Genomic DNA, 14,175 nt, shown 5'->3' on the forward strand with positions numbered 1-14,175 from the left:
CGGAGAAGAACGCTGAAGATTGTATTAGGAGCGGTCTGGAGTCTTGAAGTTGTCACTTTTGTATTCAGAACTCGTTTAATCTACTGGTACTTCTATCCTTTATCTTATATAATGTTTTATGATATTATTGCCATGATTAGCGAGTAGTTATCTTTAGTGTATGCTATAATGTAAGTAGTTATAATGCCAAAATAATATTATGGTCTGTGTATGTTGTCGTAATGCTTTCCGATTATGCTTTAAACTCAATCGCTTTTCCAACTAATAGAACGTAGTTATAGGCTCTGTTATTGGGAAGTCGCGAACCCCGATTGAGAGTACACTATATGTGTCACCCCTTGGTAAGAGAAGTCTATCGGATACAATGTAAGATCGACCCAGGCACACCGATTGTAGTAAGTCTATCAAGCTTTGGATTCTGACAGAGGACTCTTTCGTAGTGAAACATCTGACTAGACCCCTAGTACATTTTCGGTCCTAGACCATGCTAGTGTAGTCACCAAGCATATAAACTTCGTACGTGCACGCTGAAGCACAGCGGTTGTTGTAAGCTGTACCTCTGCTAAGTAAGGCCATGGAACACGGTTAGTATTGACCAGTACACTGCACTATAACGCGGTCTCAAGCATTGCACCCCGCTTGAGGTATTCTTAGTTAATTAAGGAACTGTTTGTTTAGACACATAAAGGATTGGACCGTTAGGATAACCGAACGTGTTCATGGAAGTCAGACTTGACTTGGCCATGGTGTTCTTTATGGTTGAACTTTTTTAAGGGCCTAACTATCTTTTACCAATCATTAACGAAAGCATTGAAACACATCATGTCTCTCGGATATGGTAAACCATGTATTCTATTATGCTTAAGAAAGTTTAGACCATTTTGGAATGTTAATACGTCACCCAACCGAGTTGCTCAATTGGATGAGCCGTCTGAACGTGTATGCATGTATTCAGACTGCACGGGCGTCGGGGGTAACGAACGTTGTTGTCTATTCAGAATCTTTAAGCCTAACGCGGTACACAGTGACATGTCTTATGACAGGGGTGTTTAGGACCAGTGTAATGAATACAAGGCCTTTGCCTATTGATGAGCCAGCATTCCATAATCTCGGCAGATTAACTGATGAAGTCATAGTATGCACTTACTTTAACCTTATGTGAATTACAAATTTTATCGCATTTACTTTATCTGTCTTATAAACTAGAAAATTCCAAAATAAATATTCACTACTCCCTAACTATCTTAGGTTACAATATAGGTTCGATGTTACTGATATCTCAAAAATACGACTCTAGGTCATACTTCCCTTGCTTATAAGGAGTAGTAAGATTTAGGCCCCGCTAAATATAAATTTAAAACAGTACCCTCTCCCACGAGTGGCTGATCCTGGCGAGCCACGGCCTAACGACACCGCGCAAATAAAAACCGTCCGTTTCGGCCATATTAGGGGTGTTATTTACGTTAAGTTAGTTACCAAGTGCCCACGGTTATACATATACTTTTCATACGGTTTTGAAATACTGAAATCTCGTGGCCTACCTTACATTACTGTTATACTTAAACTATAGCTCACCAACCTTTGTCTTGACTTTTTTAAGCATGTTTTTCTCAGGTGCTTAAGGTTTGATTGCTTTCACTGTAGTTGCCAGGTTTTATAGACTCCCGCTGCGCTTATTAGAGATGTCTTCGCATGAAACGTTTATTTTGCATTCAAACTATGTTACTTTTGAAACAATGAATTTGTAACGACCATTGGGTCACGTACTTTTATTGACGCCTTCTATTCGTCGAGGCACATTATCGTATGTTAAACATTTGACGTTGGTTATGACGTTACCTTTTCTTATGAATGCAAACCTTTTTTTAAAAAAATTAGCATATAGTGTTTGACCATGTAATGATCCTGTTGTTGATGATCCGTACACGTTGATTTTGTACAGGGCATCACAATTTATACTCGAGCACTGTTCAGGGATACACTATTAATATATAAAAGTTAAGTTATGAGTGCTCACGTATCAATATTGAGCTTAAATATTGCAAGAAAGTACGTAGACGCAACGAAGATGATAAACACTAGATTGATCTCACGAGCATACCCCCGAATATTACCCATAACCTCCATAGCTATAACCCATAATTTCTTTAGCTCTACCCCGCTCGAAAACCCATTTTTAAATTACTTGAACAGCACTCCGTCGTAGTATTTTATGTATAAATACTAATAATAATAATACTAACACTACTAATAATATTATTAGGATTAATAACAATAATAACAATAATAATAATAATAATAATAATAATAATAATAATAATAATAATAATAATAATAATAATAATAATAATAATAATAATAATAATAATATTAATAATAATAATAATAATAATAATAATAATAATAATAATAATAATAATAATAATAATAATACTTGTAATTATAGAGAGAGATCGAGAGTTTGTATGAATGAATCTGAATAAGAATTTGATCTAGCTTTATAGCACCTTGCCTGTCCCTCACTGCCATGCGATCGCATGGAAAGCAAAGGGAGAAGCCATGCGATCGCATGGGCTTCATTTACAGCTTACACTCTTTTGTAAATCTCTGCCGACACTTATTATTTATTATATTTAATATATAATATATTTAATATTTAGAATTAATTAAATATTATATTATATTTACATGCATAGTTAACTTGTAATTTTAGCACCGATGTCTCGTACGTTGTCACTCGACTTATGTCCTAGTTCCGGTTTCTTGAACGCATTTTCGTACGCTTAGAAAACGGGTACTTTATGTTTCGTGACGTGTACATTTACCAATAATTAGACTTATTTCACCAATAATTATACTAATTGAAATGTAACTTATACTTTTGAGTGTTATGGTCATTTTTTTCTTCAAATCAATGTCTCGTTATTTATCAAAATATGTTTAATAATATATTAAATTTTTATAACAAATCGTTTTAAATCTAAATTTATATTATATTTTATCACGTTATAAAACATATATATTATCATTTATAATTTGTCAAAAGGTTTTCTAGAAAGATTTCTAAAGTTTATGATAACGTTAAAACCTTCATTCTTATCATCCTGGCTCAATAACGAATTGTCCAAAGTGATTCTAGATATTCGTTTTAGAGAAGACGTGACACTCAAATTATTTTATATAATTTCTAAAATTTCTAATGATAATTGTAATAACTTAAATAATCTTAAAGTTTTATAATATGTTCCTACTTTTCGACATTTATATTATTTATTTTAAATTCTTATATATATTACGAGAAAGTTAATATTGTTTCCTTTTATATTTTCAAAATGTTTTTGTAACAAAGTTCTTTTAGATAGAAAAACATTTTCATACATTTGAAACTAAATCGAGTAATTATAAATTTAGTTTTCCAGAATCAGTTATATTCCAAATCATCCTTTAAAAAGGTTTCAACTATATCGTAAAATGTTTTCAATATTATGAAAACTAAATAATTAACTTATCAAGAAACATGAGGTAAACATTGTAAAACCCACATTGAAAGTTAAGCAGGAATCTCCACTAACTTTTGACTAACACTCGTTAATTGACACTTTGTTTTTACATCACTTTATCAATTATTCCGAATATTGTTAAAAAGAACAGATTTCTTAAATCACAGTGGACCTCACAACAGAGACACGTAAATCATATCACAATGTAACTGATAAATTAATCATTTGATATTATCTTCAAATTCCATCGAAAAACATATTGAAACAAATATGTTCATGTAAAGTATTATACATCTAATATTTATTAACGTTTTCAATTAATATAACTATATATTATATATACATATCTATATACATGTAAATGTTCGTGAATCGTCGAGCACAGTCAAAGGGTAATTGAACATATGAACATAGTTCCAAAGTTTTCGAGACTCAACATTATAGACTTTGCTTATCGTGTCGGAAACATATAAAGATCAAGTTTAAATTTGGTCGGAAATTTCCGGGTTGTCACAAAACGTACCCATTATCACTTCATCATCATCACGGGCTTCTTCAGCAGTTATCACAAACACTCAACTTTTAGCATTAGCATTCCCCGTGTTGCCCTTCTTCTTCAGACACTGGTTGCAGAAATGCCCTTTCTCACCGCAGTCATAGCAGGTAGGAACGATTGCGTTGGCTTTGGTTGCAGGTGTATCCGTTGGAGGAACTGCAACTCTACAATTCTTGGATATATGGCCAATCTTCTTACACTTGGTGCACTCAGCATTGCACCACCCAGAATGGTATTTCTCACAACGCTTATAGAAAGGTTGTTTTCCAGAGTAACTTCCTTTGGAATTCTCGGCAACTTTCTTATTCGAACCTTAACTCGATCCCTGAGCAGGTTCAAACTTCCTTTTGCCTTCATTTGTCTTAGACTCGGCTTACTTATTTGCCGCGGCTTTTCTCCTCTTAGCCATCATGAGGTTTTGAGCCATCAGTATCACCGCATCTAAAGTCTCCTTACTAGCAGCAATGACATTTCCCTGAATCTCTTCAGGAAGGCCTTCTATGTACCTTCCTATCTTTTTCAGCTCAGTTGGTACCATCTCTGGGCACAAAGTAACTAACTCTATAAACCTGTTGGTATAAGCTTCGATGTCGGTTCTTTTTACCTTCAATTCCCAGAACTCAACTTCCAACTTTTGAATTTGGTTTCGCGGACATAATTTTTCTGTCATCATTCGCTTCAGAACTGGCCATGGAATAGCGTTTGCAGCATTTAGCCCCACAGTTTGGGCATAACCATTCCACCATGTTAGAGCTAGGCCACTTAGCATATGAGTGGCATACTTCACTCGGTCGACATCCGCACAGTTACAGATACGAAAGATGGATTCGAGCTTTTCGAACCATCGAGTCAGTTCTACAGCTTCTTCATTCCCCTTAAAAGACGGAGGCTTGCAATTCATAAACTCCTTGTAGCTGCAAGAAGTGGGAGGATTTCCTTGGTTGTTCCCGTGGTTGTTATGATTGCCTTGTGCAGCGGCCAACAGCTGTTGGAATTGTGCAGGAGTCAGAGAGACATTCGGAATATTGGTAGCACTTCTAGTTGATTGAGCCATCGTTCTTCAATACATAATTACAGTATTAGTTGAAGAGTTCGTGGTGCTAATAAATGAAAAGTTTGATAAATGCACAAGGTTTACACAACAAATACAACCAAACAGATATATCCAAACAAATACGAATGAGGTATGATAAATGGTAGGAATAACAAGATGTAATCTAAATACTTGAATTAAACCATAAAACCACTAGTTTTACATGAATCAAAGAAAACTAATGTAACTTAGGCATATGCCTTTACATAAACAATGGAAATGGAAACAAATGAGAATCCTAAGATCTAATCCTTCTTAGGTGACGGAGGCTTGAAATGGTCCTTAATGTACCCCTTGAAGTACATTACAAAATTCTCTAATTCCACCAGTACAATATGCTGGCGGTCGAGCTCTCTCTCTTGCCTAGCAAACATCACGGAGAACTTGTCATAGACCCTTTTCACATCGCTGTTTGTATAGTCCATGCGCTTCCCCATTTTAGCCTAACATTCGTGGAACGTATCTCTCAAGGTTACAGTGCGATTCTGTAGGTTCATGATATCACACCGAACTAGAGCATGATCATACTCGGAGTAGACAAACTCGAAAGTCTTTGACTTCTTAGATGTACTAGCATCATCAGTAGCGGGAGTCTCCGGCTCCTTCCTCTTAGGTGAGGGAGTCTTAGTAACATGAGGTTCAACTTCCTCCTCGAAATCATCTTCTAAACTACAGATAACTCCAAGACCATCATAAGCTGGATCAACCTCCTCATTAGATGGTTCTCAAACCACATTCTCTTCTTCAGGTTCGGACTCTTCCTCGGGATCCTCCTCAGAATCATCCTCACCTTCAATGTGTTCTTCAATTTCTTCATAATCACCCTCATCATCCCTATCATAATCATTTTGAGGTTCTTCCTTCACCGATGAGTGTGGTGGACTGGCATGTGTGTAGACCGGAGATACGGGTGGAGTAGCTGGTCGATAAATGATAGATGTTGGTGGAGAAACGGGTCCATAAGCTGGAGTGTGAACGGATCTCTCCATATCAGATTCTTCGGAGTCAGAAATAATGATCGGGTTGTGGCTCGACATCCTAATAAAAAGGTAAGAAAGAAATTAGAATGTTTCTAAGGTAGTCGTAAAAGCACGAAAGGAAATAATAATGAAAGGCACTAAAATCTTAAGTCAGGAAAGGTCATAGTCCTATAGATTGCTAGGCACCCTAACTAACACATAAGGCACACATAAATGCGATCCTGGTTCTCTATAACAAACCTGACTCTGATACCAATCTGTCATATCCCCCAAATAGGGCCGGGGGTAAATATGACTTTTCCAATATCATCACACAGTTATATAAACGAGAACGACTCTAAATGATACGTTTAATAAAATCAGTAATTTAATTGCAACGGAAAACGAATTGTTTTACATGGTAAACCCAAATGTAATAAATGTTTAGCAAATGATAAAATGTAAATAATGTGGACTCCAATGCAACAGCAAGCAATCAACATAGGGCAGCACATAAGCTATTCTTCACCTGAGACAAACATGCTTAAAATGTCAACACAAAGGTTGAGTGAACATCATAGGTTTAATAATTAATAAGTTTTAGACCACATGATTTAGTTCAAAACTTCAAAATATTCAATATGCCATGAGTTATAATATCGAGCTAAACATTAACCCCTGACACTGTACGGGTGTCGGTAATCATTATTATGTACCCCCTTGACGATCGGTCAATGGGTAGAGACGTCACTCTCAATAGGCCTACTCACAATAATTAAGCTTGCAACATTACAATTCCAGCAATTAACGATATTATGGCGGGGATTTTGCATGTAAGAATACAAGTTAACAAAGTCTCACGAAGTTGCATATCAAAAAGTTTAGGCACTTGTATCTAAATTGTAAATCATTTAAAATAAGCATGTGTCTCACCCCAAGATTTATAAAATATAATAAAATATATAAAAAGCGGGGCTATGAGTTCACCTTAGTAGCACATAAGAGTTATTCCACAAGAGAAATGAATTGAACGGAAGAACGTGATCGGAATCTCAACCTAGGGATAGAATGCACGATCAGATATTGCCTAAAAGACTTAAGTATTATACTAATAACGATGGTTTTCTAAAATAATTTCCATTTTCAAAAAGTTATTATTTATGGAAAGTCTTCACTTATAGTAACTTTCTAATTATAGAAAGTTCGGGTTATAATCTATAATAAGACTTTGTACACCTTTACCCAAATCTCGTTGCTATCATACAAGTCACTCTGATGGTCAGTTGTTACTGGGCGCCCAGGATTCTTGACCAGAATCTATGTCATGGCATTCGAAATCTACAAGTGGTTCCCATTAGGCAACAAGGACCACCCTAGGCCATATGTAGCGGCGAGGTTCGTATACAGTGCACGTTATCTTGATTATAACCTTCACATATTATAGGTGTATAATCTTTTATTATATAGTTAAGTTAATTATATATATAGTTACTATTAATATTATATAACTATTAATAGTTTAATAATTATATATGTATTATTATTCAAGCTAATATTACTAACTTACAACACGGATTAATTAACATTTATAATTTACTAATCATTATCTAATACAATACATATAACATAAATGTGTTATATCATTTATTACTTAATTTACAAGATACTTATTAATATAGTACTTAATTAATTCAATATTATCTATAAATACCTAAATAATTAATTAAACACCTAATGATCATATACATAATTTTTATAGTCTTAGTTAATTATAAAAATTAGTAGAAAAATTTAAGAAAGTAATTTTATTACAATTTTGTATTTATATTTGTTTCCATTCTTAAATTAATCACAAAACAAGTTTAATTCTACATAAAATATCAAATAAACATAAATAATTATTTTTAAAAATTTATAAGTTTCTTACAGTTAATAAACCTATAGAAAAATATTAAATAAAAGATTTTTTTATTTTTATATTTATTTCCTTATTTACCCTCTATTTATATAATAAAAGAGTTTAATTATTTAATAATTATTAAATCGACCCATAAATTAATTTATATAATTTTCCCAGATCCAAACAATGTTTAAGAACTCAAAAAAATTATTTATTTATTTTTATTTACTGTATATATTTTTATTATGAATTTCTCCTTGTTTCCATAATTAAATAATACATAATTCGAGTTTAATTCTTATAAATTATATTCTGACCTAAATAATAAATATCATACTTTACTGGAAAAATATTTATATAGCTTAAATAGCCTTTTCCTAATTTTTATAAATATATATATATATATATATATATATATATATATATATATATATATATATATATATATATATATATATATATATATATATATATATATATATATATATATATATATATATATATATATATATATATATATATATATATATATATATATATATATATATATATATATATATATATATTAAAGAAACTGTTTTAATTTAAATAAAATATAAAAACGTATGAAAAATCAGAAAAATTATTTTTCCTAGATCTCTTATTACTTATTAAGAATTTACATGCATAATTTATAATTTAATTAATTCAATACATAATTATTATATATATATATATATATGTATTTTCGATCGATTGAAACACAAACAAATTAAAAAAAATTGTTAAATCAACTCATAAATCTGAAAAATTAATCATCATGTAGTAAATTACCATGAATTCAGAAAAATTTTATAAAGTGCAAAAGTATTTTTTTTTCTTTGTTGGGGGTTTCGGCCGAAAAAAGAAAAAGAAAAAGAAAAACCGAAAAAAATAAAAGAAAGAGAGAAAAAGACTTACAAAAGAAATTAGGGTTTTGTGTGTGCTCCAAATTTTTTGTGAATGAAAAATAATGGGGTTGTAGGGGTTTATTTATACTTGAAAATACTTGGTGAACAAGAAAACTACTTTCCTTATAAAAATAAAACTTAATTTCTTTTTTTTCCTTTTTATTCGGCCGATTAGGCCTTTTTTTATTTATTTAATGGAACATTTTAGATTTGTTTGCATTTTATTTTCTTTTAATTAATTATCATAATTAATTACATATTTATTTATATTTTCGGCATATATATATATACATATATTTTTATTTTACAAATTTACATTTGTTACCCATTACTTAATCATTTTATATATATTCTCACATTTATATTTTATTTACACTAATATATAGAGTATATACTTTTTAAATACGTAATATATACACTTAATAATAATAATAATAATAATGATAAAAATAATAATAATAATAATAATAATAATAATAATATTATTATTATTATTATTAGGGTTAGGGTTACATTAAATAATTAGGGTTTACACTAAATGATTAGGTTTATGGTTTAGTTCATTAATGACGAGTATTAATTACTTCATTTATTACGTCTGGATAACAACCCTAATATAAAGTACGAATCAACAATGAAACCCTAGGGGTATTATAGTCATTACAGAGTGGAAAAATGAGGGTTGTTATATCCGGCGTATGTGATAGGAGTGTGTGTGTCCCAAAATGGAGTTTGGCGGTAAATGGTGCTTTGGCGATCTTGGTTAGTTTGTATGATGGGTTGACAATGTGAGTCATGGGTTTGACTATCTTCAAGTGGGAGAATGTTGGATGTGAAGAATATCAAAACAAAAGGATTCGGACGAACAGGGAGGCGCGCCGCGGCCTTGGGAGGCGCGATGCGGCCTAACGCGTGAACAGAGCATCAGATTGAAGAAACCTACTGTCCGGAGTTTTGCCTTTGAGGCGCGGCCCGGCTCGTCTGACGGGGAGTTTTCATATTGACGTTTTTCTTGTTCTCCAAGGTGTTTCTTTGTTGTTTTTGACCGATATAAGCATCTTATTGTAACCCTCATCTATATCTACGAATTATATCAATAAAATCTCCTTAGTTGGTCCGTGAATTAAAGTAATCGACATTCGACTACATATAACCACGTTAAATCTCGCGTTTTCAATTCTTATATTATTGTTCTTTCGTTTGTCGATTATGGAAGGGTAATTCTCTGGAATTACTCTATTGTTTGGGTCCTATAATCCTTACACGGCGCGGCCCCATATAGCCGCAACGTAGCTCGTCTGACGGGAAGTTTTCATATTGGCGTTTTTCTTGTTCTCCAAGGTGTTTCCTTGTTGTTTTTGGCCTATATAATCATCATATTGTAACCCTCATGTATATGTACGAATTATATCAATAAAATCTCCTTAGTTGGTCCGTGGATTAAAGTAATCGACATTCGATTACATATAACCACGTTAAATCTCTCGTTCTTTAATTTTTCATTAATGTTCTTTCGTTTGTTGATTGTGGAAGGGTAATTATCTGGAATTACTTTATTGCTTAGGTACTATAATCCTTACAATACGCGATCAATCTACACACACACAACGGACTTGAGGAATTGTTTCTTAATCTTGGAAGTGAATATATACGCGTTCAATCTTGACAAAAAATGGAACCGCACTTGAAATACCGGCCAATAAAAATGCATTTGTCTAATTGGTGAAATATAATAATAATAAACCTTGCTTATCACAAACATATATAGAGCCTAATTCAAATTTGATTAATAACTTTCCAATGAATATCAACTGGGTCTAAAGGCTACATGAGTGGTACATGTAGTATAAAATTTTACTGTCTGATCTATTATGTATAGTTTATTCTAATCCTCAATTATTAAGCAAGAATTATAATGGACACACGGCATCATACTCTTGGCCACCCTCTTTAATATGCTTGTGAATATTATGACTTTTACACCTACGACAAGATAGGTGTCAAATACAATATCAGGTAGAAATACAATATCAGGTAGAAAGATCTAAAAGGCATATATACTTCTAATACTAAACAACCAACCAACTATTAGCAGCCATAAGCCTATATGCTTTGAATCAGCCTAATGTTTAAGATAAAAATCTTTATGAGTGAGGTCAAACTCAATAGTCTTTCCTATATTGAAAAGCATGTAGATGATATATGTTGAAATTGTCAATTTAACTTGGATCTCTTACGGGTAATAAAGACAATTCCTTAAAAGTTGTATGACAAACGATTGTTAGACTAGCTAATTAGCTTAATTCAAGTAGTATAAAGGAGGGGATGAGATAATCGTTTGGTAACAAAAGGTTTTTAATAGCCCTGAGGATAAAAGCCTAAGGTTGAAAAGCTCGGAAATGAATAACCAAACTATAACCGTTGGATATAAAAGATAAGGGATAACTCCTTCAAGGTGGTTGAATTAAAACTGTGAATTAATTTATGTATAAGCCTCTATTGAATTAGAACTATGAATTAATTTATGTATAAGCCTCTATCATTAGCGCCTAGCACTTCAGCCTTTGAGTACCGATACCCTCGGATCGCCTATCGCCTTTTCAAACCAAGGATAGAATCAAGGTTGCAAAAATCGCTACTCGGTCGGGATTCTTTAGGGAGTAGTCAGCAACTCGGGGAGTACTAGAATGTTGACCGAGTTTTGACCAATTCTCCGAGTAATCCCGAGTTTTGACCGATTTTCCGGGTAATACCGTAGTTTTGGCTGAGTTTGACCGAGTTATCACCGAGTACTCCCTGAGTTGCAAAACCGAGTAATTCCGAGTTCTGCAACACTGTACAGGGTAGAAGTAAGATCTAAAAATCAAATCACAATTCAGGTCATTGTTAAACAAGCCTTAATCAAGCACCAGTCATTACAAAACAAAGATTCTCAGAATCCAAATTCCAAACTTCAATATTGATCCAAGTCAACTAAACAACCATAATGCACCAAATAAAAAACACAAAATTTGATTAAAAACAAAGCATATTTCTAAGGAAGTTATCAAAACTAATTGAGATACAAGTTAACCAAAATAATACCTTTAAGCAATCGAAGATCACATATACAGAATATAAGTGATACTCCAAAGACATGATTCAGAAGAGAGGATTGGTTAGATGTGTAGTACTCATAGTCGGTGCGGTGCAGATTTACATTACTCAAGCCCTGCCTCCTAAATTAGAGTAAATTAAGAAGCTAAACAAATATTCATAATTTTTCACATCATCTTTAAAGTTTCATAATATGATATGATGTTTGCTTTCATAACATTAATCCATCAATCTAGTCAAAATCACAAAATCTATTATGAACATAAGGTGGGTTGAATCTGAAAAGGGTCTGCTGAAGTGCTGATGTATCTATCTGGTAACTTTAGAAAGTTGGATTAATTAAGACTCGGTGCTGAAATTTGACCCCTCAAATCATCATAAGTATTTGATTATTTTGTTCCGATGATTTAATTTGTAAAGGTTTATTGCAAGATATGTATAGCAAGATTGTATAAACAATATTTATGAAAGGAAGCAATCCAATAGCTTATCCGAAAGGAACTAATTCCATGCCCATTTTTATGGCATTTCTTATTAAGAATCAAAATATTCTTGTATATTAAAGTAAGAGACAAAGTTATGCATCTATAAAAAGTATTCTTCTCTTAAACTTCATAAAGACAACAACAAAACACAAACATATATACATCGAAACTAATACCGAACTTTTAATACAATTTTCTTCTTCATGGCATCCAAGATGGTAGATATCACTATTGTAGGGTTAGACGGTTTCGGGACAGCTGATGGGTGCTTTGGGCCAAAGGGAAATAAGCCTAACGAGCAGCAACTACCTCGACAACAACTATGCCTTTACCAGCATAGGCCACAATACTCAACCACACATCAGGTTATGCTTACAGCTTCTGAAACGAGACCTGCAGTTGTCGAGTTTTACCAATCAACTGTTAGAAATCGGGTATGAATTGACTGCTGGATTCGTTCTTGAATCGTGTAATCACTATCTCTATAAAGTATTTCGACCCTACGATTGCTACAGTTGCACGAAATCTTTACAGGGATCAAACAAGAACGCAATCAGTGTTTTGGCCAACGAAATCACTGATCAAATTGTTAGAGAATATGTGTGTGTTTCTGTTGGTTTTATGAATGCAGAATGAATGAACAAAAACGTTCATAAACTGTTATAGGAAAACAGTTAAACCGAAAGTTTGTAACCCTTCAATTTTGGCTGAAAAATCGGTTATACCAAAAGGCATACCTGTTCGCTGACACTTATTCGAATGCAACTTTTCTAGTTAACGAATAGTGCAATTTCTGTTGAGGTTTCGGAGCGCTGCCCCGAGCCCCGCGAGGGGTGCTGCCCCCTCGACCCCTGTCCGCTCATTTGGGAGCGGTACCCCAGCCAGGGGCGCTGCCCCTTGGACCCCGCAAGGGGGCGCAGCCCCCTTGACCCCCGCATTTTACGCGACAGTTAGTAGCCAACTCTTACGGGTGTGTACTCCACACTCTCCCGAACCCGTTGGTAAATATAGCTAGCTAACACCTGCATTCAAGTAAATCGCAACTAACTAAAATGTACGTTGGATGACACTAAAATCACCAACATCAACAACATCTTGAGATGGTCCACTATGTATGCGTAGATCTAAATGGAGAGCTATATCTCAGTTTTTTCAATTTTAATAATGAAAAAAAAAAACAAAAAAAAAAAAAAACTTTGTGGTAGTATGCATGTAGTGTATGTAATTAGGTAGATTAAAGCTATGGTATGACTCTAGTTGTTTACTATCGTATGTAGTTGTTAGGATTATTGGACCAAACAAGACGTATGATTTAATCTAATCACACATCCACGAACGACAAACGAATTAGATAAAGCAATAAACGACACAGGGATTTAACGTGGTTATATCCCAATTCCAAAACACGGAGAAGGGTTTAGTCCACGGGCGTAAACCAGAGAAATTTTCTTATTATTTTCGTGCACAGTATTTACAGGTTACAATGAGGGTATTTATAGTGCAAATAACAAAACATGGAAAGATCTAGATCGACTTACTGGCCAAGGAAACCATCGCGTTCCGGGACACCATGTCACTTTTTGCGACAAACAATGCTCCAACACGACACCAAGACGCGACAGCATCCAACTCGATCCCTGCCACACCTGTCGTGTTC

The 14,175-nt window shown here is 33.5% G+C and overlaps 1 protein-coding gene across 1 annotated transcript; it reads right to left on the reverse strand.

Moving 5' to 3' along the window:
• Positions 1-4,075: 4,075 nt before the first annotated feature.
• Positions 4,076-5,110, reverse strand: LOC139860301 (uncharacterized). Its single transcript, XM_071849066.1, has 3 exons — positions 4,916-5,110; positions 4,434-4,837; positions 4,076-4,220 (listed from the first exon to the last, which is right to left on the reverse strand). Exons 1-3 carry the CDS (start codon positions 5,108-5,110, stop codon positions 4,076-4,078), a joined length of 744 nt encoding a protein of 247 aa, XP_071705167.1.
• Positions 5,111-14,175: the final 9,065 nt, after the last annotated feature.

The sequence above is a fragment of the Rutidosis leptorrhynchoides genome, chromosome 7 (genome assembly GCF_046630445.1).
Source record: "Rutidosis leptorrhynchoides isolate AG116_Rl617_1_P2 chromosome 7, CSIRO_AGI_Rlap_v1, whole genome shotgun sequence".
NCBI lineage: Eukaryota > Viridiplantae > Streptophyta > Magnoliopsida > Asterales > Asteraceae > Rutidosis > Rutidosis leptorrhynchoides.

Excerpts from the sequence above, each read along its gene's own strand:
- LOC139860301 (XM_071849066.1), bottom strand. The coding sequence starts at position 5,110 with ATGGCTCAATCAACTAGAAGTGCTACCAATATTCCGAATGTCTCTCTG. Across the intron at positions 4,838-4,915 it reads TTAAGGGGAATGAAGAAGCT|TATGCCACTCATATGCTAAG; the intron begins GTAGAACTGACT and ends GACCGAGTGAAG. Across the intron at positions 4,221-4,433 it reads AGAAAAGCCGCGGCAAATAA|AGTTGCAGTTCCTCCAACGG; the intron begins GTAAGCCGAGTC and ends CAAGAATTGTAG.